We start from the raw sequence: 19769 nt of genomic DNA, 5'->3' as shown, positions 1-19769 counted from the left end.
GCTAAGAAAATGACCGTGATGAGTGAGGAAAATGGAAGAGAAATAAGGAAGGATGAAGTGAAGGCAGTTGTTAAGATGATGAAAGCAGGTAAGGCACCTGGTCTGGATGGATGCCATGCAGAATGTCTAAAAAAAGGAGGTACAGTGATGGTGGACTGGTTGGTGAGGTTATTTAATGTTTGCTGGAGAGAGGGTAGTGCCGGAGGACTGGAGGAGTGCCTGTATAGTTCCACTTTACAAGGGAAAGGGGGACAAGTGTGAATGTAGTAGTTTCAGAGGGATTAGCTTGTTAAGTGTAGTTGGGAAGGCTTATGGGAGGATCTTGATTGAGAGGATTAGGAGAGGAACAGAGGGAGTAATTGGTGAGGAACAGTGTGGATTTAGGACGGGTAGAGGTTGTGTAGATCATATCTTTGTGGTTAGATATGTGAGAAAGCTATAGAAAAGGGGAAGGATGTTTTTTGGCTTTTATGGATCTGGAAAAGGCTTACGATAGGGTAGACAGAAAGGCACTGTGGGAGGTTATGCAAATATACGGGATAGGAGGAAAGCTTCTAGGAGCTGTCAAGAGTTTTTATGAGAGTAGTAGAGCTTGTGTCAGGATTAAAAATGGAGAGAGGGAGTGGTTCGAGGTAAAGGTGGGACTTCGTCAAGGATGCATTATGTCGCCCTGGCTGTTCATCTTATACATGGATGGGGTAGTGCGAGAGGTAAATGCAAGGGTAGTGGGTCAGGGATTGGAGATGGTGAAAGAAAATGGAGAAAAGTGGGAGATGAGCCAGCTGTTGCTTGCGGACGACACAGCGCTTGTGGCAGGATCGGAGGAGGGATTGAGGAAGTTGGTGACAGAGTTTGGGAGAGTGTGTGATGGAAGAAAGCTGAAGATAAATGTGGGTAAAAGTAAGGTGATGAGATGTAAAAGGGATGAAAGTGGCAGTAGACTGGAAGTGAGCATTAAGGGAGTGCGACTGGAGGAAGTGGATAGTTTTAGATACTTGGGTGCAAATGTGGCAGGAAAAGGTGGAGTGAAGGTGGAGGTAGAATGTAGATTGAGAGAAGTGATTAAATGCCTTGGTGGATTAAAAAGTGTAATGAGGAATAGACTTGGGAATGGATGCTAAGAGGAGACTGTATGAAGGAGTGATTGTGCCAACAGCACTGTATGGGGCAGAAACATGGAACATAAGAGAGGAAGAGAGAAGGAGTTTGAATGTGTTTGAGATGAGATGTCTGAGAAGTATGATGGGGGTTACTAGGCTAGAGTGAGCAATGAGGAGGTGAGGAGAACAGGGGTGGAAAGGGAGTTGGGAGATAGGGTTGATGAAAGAGTATTAGGATGGTTTGGACACATGGAAAGAATGAGTGAAGAAAGACTAGTAAAAGAGGTATGGAAGGCAGATGTGGAGGGAGTGAACATGAGGGGACATCCTAGGATGAGGTGGATGGATGGGGTGAAGGGGGCTTTGGGGAAGAGGGGAATGTCTGTTGAGGAAGGACGGGAGAGGACAGAAGACAGGGGTGAATGGAGAATGGTTGTATATTGATGATGTGATGTGTGAGGTGGAATGGGCGGTGAGGTAGTATGTGTGGGCAAAATTTGACACAGCCTGAAGGGATTTCTCCCCGTCTTCTCCTGTTATGCATGGGGGGATGGAGAGGGGGGGGGTCGCCGATTTAATGAAGCGGCCTTGCTGTGGATGTGCTGTGTCTTGCGACACTGCTTCTGACCCAGGGCAGTGGACAAGGTGCAGGGATGGCCTGTCATCCAGGAGGTGCTAAGATAAGAGGGAAGAGGGAGGGTGGAGGGGTGTGGAGTGTATTCAGGGATGGAATGGATGGGAATGATTTTATGCCTTTTCCTTTTTGGCTACCTCCCTTGTAAGGGGAAAAAAGCCTTGGTATATGCATGTACCTAAAATTCGTTCATGTGCCAGAATTTTACAGGTGATCGCGTCCACAGGTCCCCTTAAACCCTGAGAAGACATCTCTATCAAACATTTGGTATGTCTTTGGGGTCTCATTCAGACATGCTTTTTTCTTAATTACACCAAGTGGGGACTCTATTGTACTTCCGTCAAGATGTCGCTTTGCAGTTTCCTTATCACTAAATTCTTCATTTATTTCACCCATTGTTGTTACTGATTGTGCAAATATAATAATTGAACAAAGATCCAAAGACTACATTTTCGGTCACATTAACTACGATACTCCCTTCCTGTATGTAAACAACCAGGCAGCTGTGCAAATATGCATGCAATTGTTCACATGCCCCTATGTGTAGTTTTTCCAGAGCGCTTCCACATTTGGATGTGTAAAATCAACACAACTATATGATGTGCATAGGCATATAACTTTTTAAATTTACAAAATCAATTGATAAATCTACTGTTAGTCTGTTAATGCTCTTATCAGACTACAATGCTCTAATGAAATGTTCTATATTTCTATAATATAAAAAAACTCGGGAAAATTAACAATTATTTAGTCTCAGGCTTCAGTGACTAAGGCAAACACTTGTTATTTTTCTAAATCCCTGCAGGACCCCCTGAAGTGCAGGGCCTGTAGCACCTACACTATCAAATTTGACATATGAACAAAGATTGGAGAAATTACATCTATCAACACTGGAACAGAGAAGAGAAAGAGGTGATTTGTTAACCATTTACAGAATTATGAAAGGGATGGAAATTCTTGATAGAGACAACTTATCAAAATAGGACAGAAGAAAAACAAGAGGACACGAAAAGAAGCTAAAGAAGGACAGTTACAGAAGAGACTTGAAAAAGAATAGCTTCCCACAGAGTGATTGATGTCTGGAACAAACTAAATGGAGAAACAGTGAGTGCCAAAACTACACAAGATTTTAAGAATACACTGGATGCGGAGAGATACGAGAACGGGTCAATACAAGCATAGCTCTCATCCTGTGAAATACAACTAGGTAAATAAATACATGCTTTATGGGCTACTAGGTTAAACCAGCACTGCCTCTCATATAATTCTCATGTCCTATTTTGCAACCAATCTGTGAATGCTTGCTTCTTCTCTTCTATAACCTTTTTTGCTTCATCATCCCACCACTCACTACCTTTCCTTCTATTTCCTCCTGTCCTCCTTGTTCCGCACACCATCTCTGCACATCTTGTGTTTCTTCCTCCTTGAAACATCCCCATTCCTCCTCCACTCTAGTTCTACTCTATCCTTCACTCCCTCCCACTCTTCTCTCAGCTTCCTATTGTGCTCCTTCTCCTTTTCTTTTTCATTTTAGCAGTTTATTCTAAACATCTCCCTTCTGACCTTTTCCTCTTTCTCCATCTATCCTCCACTCTCAATGTACCTTCCGCCAAAAATTATCTAATATTCCCCCATTCTCTCCACTAACAACATATACATCCAACTTTTCCTACTCTTCTAGTTACCACCATCTAGTCCATTAATGCCCATCTACCACCCTTCCATCCGCCCTCTCCCAGGTGTACTTATCCCTAATTTTTTTTCCTAAAAGATATCAACTCTAAATCCCCACCTCTGCACTACAATTTTTCCCTGGAACTCCACACTTCCCAACCACTCCATCTTTTGGATCATCTCCTACTTTAGCATTAAGATCTCCCAATACCACTACATGGACATTTGTCCCTAAACCCTCTATGCACTAATTTAAATCTATTTAAAAAGCTTTTCCTCTACACTCTTATACCAGGCCCATATGCACTTACAAAGACCCACATCTCCCTTCCCAGTTTCACCTTCATCCACATTAACCTTGAAGAATCCTTCCACTCCACATGCTTACCTATCTCTTCACTTATATAGCCACCCCTTCTCTCCCTCGTCCTCTCTTCACTCTAACACCCTCCCAAGCTCAAACTTGCCCCTCTCTTTCAACTTAGTTTCACTCACTGCCTGCACATCCATCTTTCTTCTCACAAATATACTGTTTATCTCTTCCCTTTTTACTCTCATCTGTGCCACATCCACGTACATTAAAAGGCACAAACCTAAGGATTTTGGTTGTTAAACTCCCAGATCCTTTTATGACTGCTTTTTTCTTAGGAATGTCCTCTTTGGGGCTACAGAGAGTAGGATGTCTAGTCCTATCCCCATCTCATTTTAATCGCCTTTTACATCTCAAGTGGGAAGACTTGGTGGCAGTATTCTTTCTCCCCTACCACAGGGTTTGACAAAAAAGGAAATGTATATTCAGAGAAGAGGTTTAGGACAGTATTAATAGTGGGAGGACAGCATAATGGAGGGTCAGCCACAGTATAATAAAGTAGCATAATTTCTCTCTGAGATTTTCTCTATCACAGACAAAATTATGTGTGACTCTGGTCCATAGGGGCACCCAATATAGACCCTAAAGCATCAGCTGCATGCTACTGAGCAGATTTTAACCTCACAATAACATGCAGTTAATATACCAGACAGGGAAACAAATAACTACATTATAAAAAAGAGGTCGACAAGATGTCAAGAAATACAGCTTTCTTTACAGATACATCAACTCTAAAAATATCCTTGAAACTAATAGAGTTAAATCCATAAACAATTTCAAAACATAAAACTGGAAAATAAATGACAGTGTATCCTGAGTATAACTTTCTTGTATACTACAATTTGGTAAGTACAATTAGGCAAATACACACGCATATATATATATATATATATATATATATATATATATATATATATATATATATATATATATATACATATACACACACACACACACACACACTTACAAGGGCTACCTTCCTTGTAATGGAGGAAGAAGCCCTTGGTACATAAAATATATATATATAGACAAACACACACACACACCTAAGACCTTTCTTTTTATATTGGTATACATACAAAATACTTCCCGAATACAAGTTAAACTGGTCTCAGTCCCACACCCCTTCTTACTTATTCAGAACACCTATTTTCTATAATTCATAAATGTCAAAAACATTACATATGTTTATGTCACAGCTGCAACACAATGAAGACCTGAAGACCCTACAGATTTCTCAGTAAACACCCAGAGACTCCACCTTTTATTCTAAATGACTATTTGTACTAGCAGGTGGAGACTGGTATCCTATGATTTACTCTAATTCATCACATAAAAAGCCTAGTTTTAACTTAATACAAAAAACATCTACCCAAACTGATACAAGTACTGCAGCTTTTGGCAATAAAAATGGCAGCTAATCTCAATATGTAATAAATCCATTTTACCTGGGTTATAGCTCAGTTTAGTCATCATATAATTATCCAGAAGTAATCTGGACCTGCCACATAAAAGTTGGATGATACAGAAAAGTAATAATCAACAGCTAACTCATGTCAGTTTTATAAAATCACAATATTGCAATTTTCAATCTAATAAGAAATTTACAAAAATATCACTATGTACACATTCTAGAATGTATAAATTTGTTCAAGCAATCACTGAATCTATTACCCTGGCTCTTTTGCAAGGGACCTGCAACTCCCAGGATTTGGCCACATTCAGGAATTCTGCCTACAAGTCACCCAGTGACGAGATTTTGTGGATCTGTCTGAAATAAGTGTGTAGGAGAGTTTAGTATGATAGCTGCACCTATGGCAACTGGTGTCTACTGTCAGGCCAATTCTATGTTAGCATGGTTTCAGTGTAGGTTGATCTGAATATATGCATGCCAATGCAATTCTTATTTGTCTTGGGAGTGGTTTCTCTGTTGGGTTCATTTCTGGGGTTATGTGAAGTATAGTATTAGGCAGTCTATTGGGATATTTCCAATTTGTCATTTGTGAGTGTATCCAGTTTTGTAAGGATGCATTGTGGAGTACTTGTGGTAAGTTGTTATAGATGAGTAAAATGCTGTTGGAGTTGTTTTAATGTTGCATTTGGTAGGCTGTGTATGTGTGCTGTGATGTGTGGGCTGGGTGGGTTCTTGGGTTCATTTATAGAATTAGTGTGCTTATTCTTATGCGAGAAGAATTTTCGTTTCCAAGCTTAGATGTTCTATTGGTATTATTTTTTAGCAGCCAGACAATATTAAGTTTTATTTTATATCATTTGTGGGTTGTCTATCTTCTTAAATGCTGGATATCATCCCGTGGAAGCGTAGTTAAATGAAGTTTTTATGACTTATTCATACATTGTGTTTCCTGCTCTCCAAATCCTGTGCTTGCAATTGTCCTGAGTATGTCCAAATTCTTCATTTTCCTTCACCACTGTATGGAGTTAATATGTTCCAATGTAAGGATGACTTATCTACACAGCCTGAGTTGTACCTCTCTCAGGCTTGAGCTCAATATTTGTTCACCTTTCCTTGGCATAGTTCTTGACTGGATAGTGTTCCTCATATTCCTTCACATGTTCCACCATATACTGCATTTGGCTCCTGATGGAAAAGAATGAAAAGAATTAAACATCATTAAAATTGTTCAGAAGTTTACAAAGGCTTAAGTCCTTATTCTGATACTTTTGAATGAACAAAGAACAAAATATGGAATACAAATTTTAAGGATTCCAAGAAGGGCACTCCACCAGCACACTGCTCAAAGAGATCACACAAGTACTGGAATAATTCAATTTAAAAAGCTTCACCAGAAAGAACAGTTAAGATAAGTCAGATATACAAAACTTTTGACAAGGTCCCTAGACACATACATACATATATCTATTATAATAAAGTAGTAGCCTATGTCTGTCTGATTATTTGTTTGTACACGAACTCCTCCTAGGGTTTTAGAGATAGACTCCATAACCATATATATTCTGATACCCTATCACTCCAGGTACTTGGATAACTATATCTCATTTCGGAGGGGGAAAAAAAAAAAAAAAAAATTGTTTGTACACGAACTCCTCCTGGGGTGTTAGAGATAGACTCCCACAACCATAAATATTCTGATACCCAATCACTCCAGGTACTTGGATAACTATATTTCATTATAAAAAAAAAAAAAAAAAAAAAAATATATATATATATATATATATATATATATATATATATATATATATAATAATAATAGGGTTTTGGGATATAGTTAGGTGGGTTCTGGAGTATCACTGGAAGTCGCGTAGTATCTTTTATGATTTAAGAATTAATATGATTAAACAAACCATTGTATGTATCTATAAATATTTACATTTGTAAAAGTAATGCTGCCACAAACCATGATAGCTTTTGTAAGAAGGAAGCATGTTTATGGAAAATGATTGTATAATTTTCCCAAATGTTGAAATATTGGTTATTTTCATTTAATTTTTGTGTGGTCGGAAATAGTTCATTCACAAACACCTACATTTTTGCAGATAAACCCCTATAACTATATATATTCTGAAGATAAACAAGATACATTTCTTCACCTTTCAGCTGTAGACATTTATTGTCAATCCACACACACACACACACAAAAGAATGTGTACAAAAAAAAAAAAAAAAAAACAGGTTTCCTTGCAGAGTAATAGACAGTTGGAACAAGTTAGATGAGAAAGTGGTGTGTGCAAAAACAATACATAAATCTAAAAATAGTTTAGATAAAATGAGATATGAAGACAGGATTCGACGAGCATAAATCCCCTTCCCGTAAAATACAACTAGGTACAACTAGGTAAATACATGATATGTTTGTGTATGCATGTATTTTCAAACTAGGGTTTCCCAACTTCAGGAGGGGGGGGGGGCACACACCTAGGAGGGGGAGTATTTAAAGCTATATTTAATAATAATAAAAAAAAAATATATATATATATATATTATGGGAGAAAGCATACGCTGGACTCGACGTTCGTCAATTTATTCCGACGTTTCGAACCCTGTCCGGGGTTCGTCTTCAGGGTAATACAGTGGTAGCAATGGAAATCTTGGGGGGCATTTTTTCATACTGCTTTTCTTATTTATTTCAATGTTTATGTTTATGATATTGATGGATTTTGTGTTCTTGTTCCAATTTCTTTTATTCGTGATATACATGCTACGCGGGACATTTGTTCCACGGGAGTGCACAGTGGTGCGACCCATCGGTAGCGGGGTGAATCCTTACAACTTTCACTATATTTTCTTTATTTATATATATACATATTTTTCTATGGTAAACTCGGTGAATGTTTTTCAAGGAAGTATTGCACCTGTTATTTTATAGTTTTATTTATATTTGTTTCTCTTTTGTGTTTTTGATTTGGTTTAACTGCGTCGGATTGTAACGGTTACTGTGGAGACCTGTCCCAGTGTACCAAATTCCCCTTATTTATGTACATTTCCATTGCTACCACTGTATTACCCTGAAGACGAACCCCGGACAGGGTTCGAAACGTCGGAATAAATTGACGAACGTCGAGTCCAGCGTATGCTTTCTCCCATAATAATGGTTCCTGGACTCCAGCTATTTACGAATATATATATATATATATATATATATATATATATATATACTGCATATTGGTTAGGGTTAAGGGTAAAAGTTAGGTGGTTTATGGTGAGGGAACATGCCACTACTGTAGTCCCCCCTTAAGTTATTATTTTTGTAACATAAGAATCAATATAATTAAACAAAACATTGTGTGTGTTCATAAATATAATCTATATTTGTGAAATTAATGTTGCCACAAACCATGATAGCTTTTGTAAGAAAAAAATAATGCAAATGTAAAATGATTGTATAATTTTACCAAATGTTGAAATATTGCTTATTTTCATTTAATTTTAGTGTGGTGGAAATTTATTATTTACAAACTCTTCCTAGGTTCTTCCAAATAAACCCCTATAACCATATATATTCTGAAGATTGATACATTTCTTCACCTTTTAGCTGTAGGCATTTATTGTCAATCCACACACACACGCAAAAGAATGTGCACTAAGGATACTTTTTTATTTTTTTTTTCTCAAAAACAATTTCCTGTATCATATTTAGATGAGCTTTTATGCATAAGTAGCTGAAATAAACTCACTTTTAAGCTATCTTTAAAAAAGTTCACCCATGAACCCCCTTTTTATACTCCTATGAGTAGAAATTGGCCCAAATACACAAATTGTCACATAATATATTTTCTATATAATTTAATTCAGTTTACCTGTAGTCCTGTACATTAGATACATTTTCTTTCATATTTAAATAATCCCTTTTTCTTTGATGCTACTAATGTAAACAATAAAATCTTAATTCTACTGAAAGTATCATCCCTGCTGTCAAAATATCACATCTTTTATGTATTACTATACATGTTTAGTGTTTTTTTTTTTATGATATTAGACAGTGCTAATATATCAGAGAAAAATATAGAACACAAAGGAAGGGTAAACTTATCCTTGAAAATGAGTTATAACAGTAAAAATATTGGTGCAGGCCTGTAAGGTTGTACTCGAGTACAGGTGCATCCATGTGACAGATCTAACACCGACGCTTAGAACATAGCATGCTGACGGTTTTTTCGATATTACCTTATTGATGAGATGTTTTTGTTCATAAAGAATACTCGTTCTTGTGGTTAATAAAACTACCGTCAAGAACGAGTATTCTTCAAGGTCTAATCAGCTGACACAGCTGATCCTGAAATATCTCATATTTTGTTTGTGTTCGTCGGGTATTTCATGCTTTATTACGATATCAAAGAGTGTTAATTTATCAGAGAATAAGACAAAAACACAGAAAGGTTGGAATTGGCCCTCAAACAAACTATAACATTAACAGTGAAAATTATCCAATTCACACTTTTCAATTTTTATATTCAATTTTAGAAACGTGATTTACATAGCATCAGCATGAAAACACAAATTAGAAACTTCTATATGTTCATTGTTTCTTATTTTTGTTTTGATTTTCAGAGTAGAGGCTTTACAACTGTGAGCAGTATGTCATTCAAAAAAAGCTTCTAAGTTGTTCAAAAGAACAAGGAAAAATGGAGGAGAAATTTGGTGCAGTTCCAGTCCCATTCACATAGAGGTCATGTGCCTGTTGAAGAAACTTCACTGGCCAGCAGAAGCCGAATGCCACTCAAGGAGCAGATTGTTGGTCGGTACCAGTTTCTTGGGAAATCAATTAAAGGCAGAAAGAAGAGAGTAGCAGAATTATCAAACGAGATGACACTACTTTGGAGAGATAAACTGAATTTTCCAAACATTTCCGAGCAAGCAATACAGTCCAAGCTTGAACAAGTGATTCATTTGTATGACAAATGTGCAAAGAAAGGAAAATTTGAGCCATTAGAAGAACTGTTCGATATCACCAAAGTCCACGGTGAATGGCTCAATGCTGATGACAAAAAGTTGTACTTCATCCAACTCCAAAGCAAGGCCAAAGTAGGCTATTCGACAGGCAAAGCTGCAAGCAAGCACACAGTCTATCCTTCTAAGAGAAGATGTTCTGAAACTGAAGCCTCCCACTTTTTATCTAATCCAACATCCCTGGATAATGACAGTGACTCTGAAGGAGAAGAGACTGAAGAGTACAATAATGGTGAAGATGAAATAGTTGACCAGAATGATAGTGATAGTGATGGCGCTTACACCACAAGAATGCACAACAAATCAGCAATAGCTATGAGACTTGTAACTGGAACAAACATTTCTACCAAAAAAGCATAAAAAATTTGCATACAGTTGTCAGAGGAGGGCATTGATATCCCAGCCCCTAGTCAGCAAGGAGTTTACAAGGCACTCTTCAAGAAAGCTGGTGAAATGAAGAAACATTTGATCACGCTACGCAATCAGAAATGGAGCCTGCATTTCGATGGTAAACATATTGATGGAAATATCAAGCAGTTGTCATCAAGAATGAAACAAATGAAATCAAACTTGCTGCTCTGAAGCTGTGTGATGGCAAGGCTGAGACCATTGCAGAAGGACTGAAAAGCGTCTTGGAAGAATTTCACTTGTGGGGCGCAATCTCAATGATTATTGCTGATACGACGAGCGTGAATACAGGACGAAAGTGTGGAGTAGTGGTTAGAGTGCAGAGAATGTTTTTGAGCAAAGGGTATGATAAGCCACAATTTGTGAGCTGCCAACACCATGTCTTGGACAGAATCCTGCGTATTATGGATGAGGAGCTTGCAGGCGTAAGCCAGTTACCCAACATAGATTATTGTTTTGTCAAAGAACTCATGACAAATTATAAAGAACTCCAAGAGTCCTTCCAGAATGGAACTCATGTCATTGAAGATCAAGCTGGCTGGAGAGATTACATGAAGTTTCTGTTTCACTTAACCCGTGCCTTCAGGCTCTTTCATGAAAACGGAGATTTGCCTTTCATCAAGTTTCAGAAAATTCCGAACATCTGCAATGCCAGATGGAATTCCCGAGCAATCTTAGCCCTTCTTGCATATTTTCTCATGATGTGAGAAAAAGATTGCAGATGGTCTGCCAGTTTATCTCATATGACTGGGCGGACCACTGGTTTAGTGACCAAATGTATAGGTCTGAAGATTATGCAAAGCTATCACAAGCATTACAACCCTATAAGACTGCTTTGAAATGCTCGACAAATCATTGGAAACAAGAGCCATCAAAACTAAACATCAGTAGAAGCAATCAATGTTGTGAGCGAGCAATTAAGGTCATGCAAGAACTACATGCCACATGCAAGAACAAAGCCAACCTGTCACTGCGTTTCATTCTTTCTAATGACTTGCTGCAATTCGACTATTGACTATTTTTGCTTTATATGACTTTGTTTCTTTAAATTGTTCTAGAATCCAAAATATAGTTCTTGTAACAGTTATGAATTAAACATTTTGGATGTACATTTTGGATTTTTTAGTACATTATTCAAACAGGGTTCTAAATTTTTGGGAATCCGCCCAAATGCAACAAAATATGAACATTTCAAAGTTAGTCATGGGTGACCTTTTTTTTTATATATATATAAAAAAAAAAAAAAAAAAAAAAAAAAAAAAAAAAAAAAATTGATGTTTCCTGGGGAAAGCTCATCAGAATATGATACAGGACTATGGAGTTGCAAAAAAGTTGTATCCCTAATGTGCACATGATATTTGTGTTTGTGTATGCATGTATTTTCAAACTAGGGTTTCCCAACCTTCCAGTAGGGGGGTACACATCTAGGAGGGAGAGTGTTTAAAGCTATATTTCATTAAAAAAAAAAAAAAAATTGGTTAGGGTTAAAGTTAGGTATGGTATGGTTAGGTTTGGAATTATTCATGAACTTGAAGCAACACATGGGTAATTGGCTAGTATATATATGTATGTATATATATATATATATATATATATACCAAAGGCTTACAAAGGAAAGTAGCCAAAAAACAAAGTCATAAAAACCATTCCCACCCATTCCATCCCTCATAAACTCCACTCTTCTCCCCTCCCTATTATCTTGGCACCTCCTGGATGATGGGTCATCTCTACATTTTGTCCACTGCCCTGGGTCAGAGGCAGTGTCACAAGACACAGCACATTCACAGGAAGGCTGCTTCATTAAATCGGCGACCCCCCCCCCCCTCTCCATCTCCTCATGCAGAAAAGATGACGGGGAGAAATCCCTTCGGGCTGCGGCAAATTTTTTCTCACACATACTACCTCACCCCCCATCCCCCCACCCATTCCACCTCACGCATCACAACATCATCCACATACAACCAATCTCCATTCACCCCTATCTTCTGTCCTCTCCTGTCCTTCCTCAACAGACCTTCCCCTCTTCCCCAAAGCCCCTTTCACCCCATCCATCCATCTCATCCTAGTCGACCCCTCATGTTCACTCCCTCCACATCTGCCTTCCATACCTCTTTTATTAGTCTTTCTTCACTCATTCTTTCCATGTGTCCAAACCATCCCAGTACTCTTTCACCCACCCTATCTCCCTACTCCCTTACCACCCCTGTTCTCCTACTCGCCTCATTTCTCACTCTATCCAGCCTAGTAGCCCCATCATACTTCTCAGACACCTCATCTCAAACACATTCAAACTCGTTCTCTCTTCCTCTCTTATGTTCCATGTTTCTGCCCCATACAGTGCTGCTGCCACTTTCACCCCTTGTACATCTCATCACCTTACTTTTACTCACATTGATCTTCAACTTTCTTCTTTCACACACTTAACCATGTAAAATGATTGTATAATTTTACCAAATGTTGAAATACTGCTTATTTTCATTTAATTTTAGTGTGGTGGAAATTTATTATTTACAAACTCTTCCTACGTTCTTCCAAATAAACCCCTATAACCATTTATATTCTGAAGATTGATACATTTCTTCACCTTTTAGCTGTAGGCATTTATTGTCAATCCACACACACACAAAAGAATGTGCACATGATATTTGTGTTTGTGTATGCATGTATTTTCAAACTAGGGTTTCCCAACCTTCCAGTAGGGGGGCACACATCTGGGAGGGGGAGTGTTTAAAGCTATATTTCATTTAAAAAAATATTTTGGTAAGGATAAAAGTTAGGTATGGTATGGTTAGGTTTGGAATTATTCACGAACTTGAAGCAACACATGGGTAATTGGCTAGTATATATATATATGTATGTATGTATATATATATATACCAAAGGCTTTTTCCCCCTTACAAAGGAAAGTAGCCAAAAAACAAAGTCATAAAAACCATTCCCACCCATTCCATCCCTCATAAACTCCACTCCACTCCTCTCCCTATTATCTTGGCACCTCCTGGATGATGGGTCATCTCTACATTTTGTCCACTGCCCTGGGTCAGAGGCAGTGTCACAAGACACAGCACATCCACAGGAAGGCTGCTTCATTAAATTGGTGACGCCCCCTCTCCATCCCCTCATGCAGAAAAGAAGACGGGGAGAAATCCCTTCGGGCTGCGTCAAATTTTTTCTCACACATACTACCTCACCCCCCATCCCCCCACCCATTCCACCTCATGCATCACAACATCATCCACATACAACCAATCTCCATTCACCCCTATCTTCTGTCCTCTCCTGTCTTCCTCAACAGACCTTCCCCTCTTCCCCAAAGCCCCTTCCACCCCATCCATCCATCTCATCCTAGGTTGCCCCCTCATGTTCACTCCCTCCACATCTGCCTTCCATACCTCTTTTATTAGTCTTTCTTCACTCATTCTTTCCATGTGTCCAAACCATCCCAGTACTCTTTCACCCACCCTATCTCCCTACTCCCTTACCACCCCTGTTCTCCTCCTCACCTCATTTCTCACTCTATCCAGCCTAGTAACCCCATCATACTTCTCAGACACCTCATCTCAAACACATTCAAACTCGTTCTCTCTTCCTCTCTTATGTTTCATGTTTCTGCCCCATACAGTGCTGCTGCCACTTTCACCCCTTGTACATCTCATCACCTTACTTTTACTCACATTGATCAACTTTCTTCTTTCACACACTTTCCCAAACTCTGTCACCAACTTCCTCAATCCCTCCTCTGATCCTGCTACAAGTGGTGTCATCCGCAAACAACAGCTGGCTCACCTCCCATTTTTCTCCATTTTCTTTAACCATCTCCAATACCTGACCCACTACCCTTGCATTTACCTCATGCACCACCCCATCTATGTATAAGTTGAACAGCCAGGGCAATACACCACATCCCTGATGAAGTCCCACCTTTACCTTGAACCACTCACTCTCTCCATTTCTAATCCTGACACATGTTCTACTACTCTCGTAAAAACTCTTGACAGCTCCTAGAAGCTTTCCTCCTATCCTGTATATATGCAAAATCTCCAACAGCGCCTTCCTGTCTACCCTATTATAAGCTTTTTCCAGATCCATAAAAGTGAGGAGGAGACCAGGGGTGGAAAGAGGGTTGGGAGATAGGGTTGATGAAAGAGTATTAGGATGGTTTGGACACATGGAAAGAATGAGTGAAGAAAGACTAGTAAAAGAGGTATGGATGGCAGATGAGGAGGGAGTGAACATGAAGGGACGTCCTAGGATGGGGTGGATGGATGGGGTGAAGGGGGCTTTGGGGAAGAGGGGAATGTCTGTTGAGGAAGGACGGGAGAGGACAGAAGACGGGTGAATGGTGAATGGTTGTATATGGATGATGTTGTGATGCGTGAGGTGGAATGGGTGGGGGGATGGGGGGTGAGGTAGTATGTGTGAGCAATTTTTGATGCAGCCTGAAGGGATTTCTCCCCGTCTTCTCCTTTATGCATGGGTGGATGGAGAGGGGGGGTCGCCGATTTAATGAAGCGGCCTTGCTGTGGATGTGCTGTGTCTTACGACACTGCTTCTTACCCAGGGCAGTGGACAAGGTGCAGGGATGACCCGTCATCCAGGAGGTGCTAAGATGAGAGGGAGGGTGGATGGGTGAGGAGTGTATTCAGGGATGGAATGGGTGGGAATGATTTTATTCCTTTTCCTTTTTGGCTACCTCCCTTGTAAGGGGGAAAAAGCCTTGGTATATGTATGTATAAAAGCCCAAAAAACATCTTTACCTTTTCCTATAGCTTTCTCACTGTAGGGATTCATGTTTGTGTTTCAGTATGTTTCTAGTATATACATTTACCTCTATCATTGTTTTTGTATAAGTGTATAAATCCCTCGTTTACTACTTAGAGTTTGATCCTAAGTTATATTTGTTCTGATTCTCTTTCATAATACTTGACTGTTTATATTTTGTTACTGCCCACTGATGCCTGGCATAGATATACCTGTACTTATGATTTTGAGACACCCCGGGCACCTGTAAACATGATCAGGAATAAAAGCTAAGAAACAAACTGCCTTGTTTGGGAATTATCCCGCCATAACAAGTGGCGACGAGGACGGGATTAGATTATGAGTGCTATGGTAAAGTGGACATTGAGATTACGCAACTGTATGTCTACAATGCCTTTATTAGCCTCAGATTAGGCACCGGCTTTTGCATCGGCAGTAATTCTTAGTGTTTGCACAAAAAGATGTCTAAGGATAGACAGATTGACAGATTTGAGCCAGATAGGACTTCACTAGACCTATGGCTGATTCTTTTGGAAGCTCACTTCCAATATATAGGAATAACTGGCAACAGTGAAGAAGATTTGGTGAAGAAGGAAAACTTATTATTAGTGTCTGTCGGAAGTGTTGTGTATGCAGAGTTGGAAAGGATCTGTGCTGCTGATCTCCCTCATACAAAATCATTTAGTGAGTTAGTGAAAGCATTAAAGCAGTACTATATAGGCACTCCATCCTACCATAGAAGTCTTGTGGCATTTCAACAAAGGAAAAAACGGCCAGGTGAAAGTTTGAATAATCTATATGCAGAGTTAAAGGCTCTGGCCAAAGACTGTAATTTCGCTGACCAGTTTGACAACCGTGTACGAGATCAATTATTTATGGCGGTGGACAATGAAATTTATTTTCCCAATCAAGTGGCAGAAAATTTCAAATTACAAACTTTGACTTCCCAGGAAACTTTTGATAGAATATTAAATATGGAACAGGCATTTGTGGGTGAAAATAACAGTATAAGAGCGGTATCAGAGAGTCAAAATTTACATAAGAAAAAAGGAAGTAGACATGACCCTAAGACCTCTAGTTATTATCAATCAGGTAATAGTAAGCCTAAGCTCACATGCACTGTGATTTTCCCCATGCAAGTGAAAAATGCAGGTTTCAAGATAGAAATGGCAACATGTATGGTAAAAAGGGACATTTGAAAGCAGTCTGTAGATTTAAAGATTCAAAGTTTGAAAAGAAAAGTAAGGGAAAAGGAAATGCAGCTGCAAAAAGACTAGAAGATTCTTCAGATTCAGACAGCGCAGATAACAATTTGTTTGGTGTTAAATACGTGGACCAATTTGTTTTATATTTTGGCTATGATTAGTCAGTAGGCACACCTAGGGCCGGTCATTAAGTAATTGAACAATTTCCTTTATACTTTTGCATACAGGCATTTCAATTTTAATGTCTGGCAAAAATCGTGAAAAATACAATTTTTTTGCTCGTTTCCATTATTACTCCGAACTCTTTCATCCTATTCAAAATATTCGAACGATCGGCCCTAGCAGTTACTAAAAGTAATATTCCCTGTAAGTTTCATCTAAATCTAATGTATATTAGATTTTTTATGATTAAAAAAAAGTAGAAAAATATCGAACGGAGATATGGCAACTTGAAATATGAATATATCTGTAACTTGCTTATAGTTTCACCAATTTGACTGATTTTTTCATGGCTTAATTCTTATTATATAATAAGTAAGTACAGTAAAAATTATCAACATATTCTAATTATACATACATATACCAAGGCTTTTTCCCCCTTACAAGGGAGGTAGCCAAAGAGGGAAAGGCATAAAAACACTCCCACCCATTTCATCCCTAAATACCCTCCACACCCCTCCCACCCTTCCTCTCATCTGAGCACCTCCTGGATGACGGGTCATCCCTGCACCCTGCCCACCGCCCTGGGTCAGAAGCAGTGTCGCAAGACACAGCACATCCACAGCAAGGCCGCTTCATTTAATCGGCGACCCCCCTCTCCGTCCCCCTTTGCATATAAGGCGAGGACGGGGAGAAATCCCTTCGGGCTGCGTCAAAATTTACTCACACATACTACCCCACCCCCCCACCCCCCGCCCATTCCTCCTCATGCAGTCACAACATCATCCATATACAACCATTCTCCACTCACCTCTGTCTTCCGTCCTCTCCCTTCCTCAACAGACATTCCCCTCTTCCCCAAAGCCCCCTTCACCCCATCCATCCACCTCATCCTAGGACGTCCCCTCATGTTCACTCCCTCCACATCTGCCTTCCACACCTCTTTTACTAGTCTTTCTTCACTCATTTTTAATTATAAGTACTTTAAATACTGAAAAACTAAAGTATAAGTATGTCACAGTTGTGACGATGCACAGACGACAACATCATATAATTTGCTTTTTTGCACCTTTGGCGGTTTCTTCATATGAAACCTCTCTGCTGGGGGTCTTCAGGGTATCTAAATCATTGGAAAGAGGTTTATTTTCCAGTAGTGGGCGCCTTCTCTTTCCTCATCAGATTCCCCTCGCCAATCTATGTTGGTAGGGCACCCCCTCCAGCATCATATGATGTCCCTTCTTCTTTCTTCTTCCTGTATAGCCTTGATCTTTTTCCTCTTGCTTTCTTCTTTGGATTTAATCTTCCTCTTTGAATTGTTTAGTCTAATGTTGTCCTTTACCTCTGTCACCGTCACAGAGGTGCAGGTGAGGGCGGTGGAGGAGTGAGAGGTGGTGAGATCTTTAGTCGTCTTTGACTGCTTGCCATCTTTAACTGCTGATTTTTGTCATTGTGATGTTCTTTTGTTCTTTTTGCTACCCATGATGACTGTACTAAAGAGTAATATGTACTAGCTAAAGTAATAGATTGCAATGAGAGCTCATGAGACATGCGTACTTCCCTTTTCAGAGCTAGCCGGGAACTAACGCTTAGTTTCGCACAAAGTTGGCAAAATATTCTCCCTCCACCTTCCTCCCTTCCCCTCCACAATCATATTGGCCGTTGATACACTGGGCGAGTGTAAATTCAATCAAATTTCAACGTTATTCGCTGTGCCTGAAGGTCCTAAGTGGCACGCCTCCCTCTAGTGTGGGTTGCGCCTTTAAATCTGTCCCTTTAAACCTCACCTAGGACCTTTAAATTGCGCGCGGCTGGAAAATTATTTGTTGGGATTTATTTCTAAGTGGTATACAAACATTTTGAACACAGTTTTGAAAAATGCCATATCTTGACCAAATTCACCCCCCCAGGTGTCGCGTACCCCCTTAACACTAAAATTCCAAACCGCCCACTGGATACTCGTGTGACTTTCAGCTCTCATATCAAAGACCTGACAGTAAAAATCAACAAGAAAACAAACCCACTTAAATCCACAGCAAGTACTGACTTTGGGCACCAGAAAAAATCTAATAACCATCTACAAACAATTCATAAGAACCATCCTTAACTATACCTCCACATCATAGTTTCCAACAATCAGCAAGATGAACACAAACAATTTACAAACTTTACAGAATGAAGTACCAAGAGTAATTATAAGATGTGCCAAACCACCCCAATTGGACACTTGCATACAAAAACCAAAATCCTCCCCACAGGACACCACAGGAAAATTACAGGAACACAATTCTATGCCAGAACCCTAAACACTACACACCCATCATACTACATTTCATAAACACCTCCAACAGAATGCACCAAAAAATACACTACCAGCATACAACTCAAATATTTACAACCTACCATTTATATCACACAAAACATTCACACCATGACAAAATTGGGAGGAAGGACAGAAAGAGCCCCCCCTCAATGAAAGAAATAACTATGACACAAAAGGAAATAAGGGACCAAATAAAAAACCTTGACATCAGAAAATCACATGGGCCAAATGGAATTGCAAATTGGATATTGAAAGAAGGTATAGACGAACTAACGGACCAAATACAGAAGATAATTTATTTCTCAATCAAAGAAGGAAAAGTACCACAACATTGGAAAAATGCAAATATTGTACCAATATACAAAGGAGGGGACAAGGAAAATCCAACTAAATATAGACTGGTCTCCTTTACAAGCACAATAGCAAAATATGTGAAAAAGTTATTAAAAGTAAATGGATTAAACATATGGAAGAGAATGATATACTAAATCCAAAACAATTCGGATTTAGACATGGAAGATCATGCGCCACAAACTTGATTTTTTTTTTTTTTTTTTACTCAAGGCTATTAGAAATAATACAAGAATGGGATAGATGGGCAGATTGTCCCTTCTTAGATTTACAAAAAGCATTTGATAAAGTACCACACAAAAAGCTAAGTAAAATTGAAATAATAGGTGGAGTACAAGGCAAGTTATTGTTATGGATGGA

The 19769-nt window shown here is 39.1% G+C and overlaps 1 protein-coding gene across 1 annotated transcript in view; it reads right to left on the bottom strand.

The window, feature by feature from the left end:
- Positions 1 to 3679: 3679 nt before the first annotated feature.
- Positions 3680 to 19769, bottom strand: part of LOC143041740 (2-oxoisovalerate dehydrogenase subunit alpha, mitochondrial-like) — a 118686-nt gene continuing 102596 nt past the window's right edge. Inside the window, exon 9 of the mRNA XM_076213752.1 lies at positions 3680 to 6377. Within this exon, the coding sequence (XP_076069867.1) occupies positions 6296 to 6377 (82 nt within the window). The 3' untranslated portion in view covers positions 3680 to 6295. The remainder of the gene's footprint in view (positions 6378 to 19769) is intronic.

The sequence above is a fragment of the Oratosquilla oratoria genome, chromosome 32, assembly GCF_046742065.1.
Source record: "Oratosquilla oratoria isolate Oo_2021 chromosome 32, ASM4674206v1, whole genome shotgun sequence".
NCBI lineage: Eukaryota > Metazoa > Arthropoda > Malacostraca > Stomatopoda > Squillidae > Oratosquilla > Oratosquilla oratoria.
This window is presented reverse-complemented; position numbering and strand designations above follow the sequence as displayed.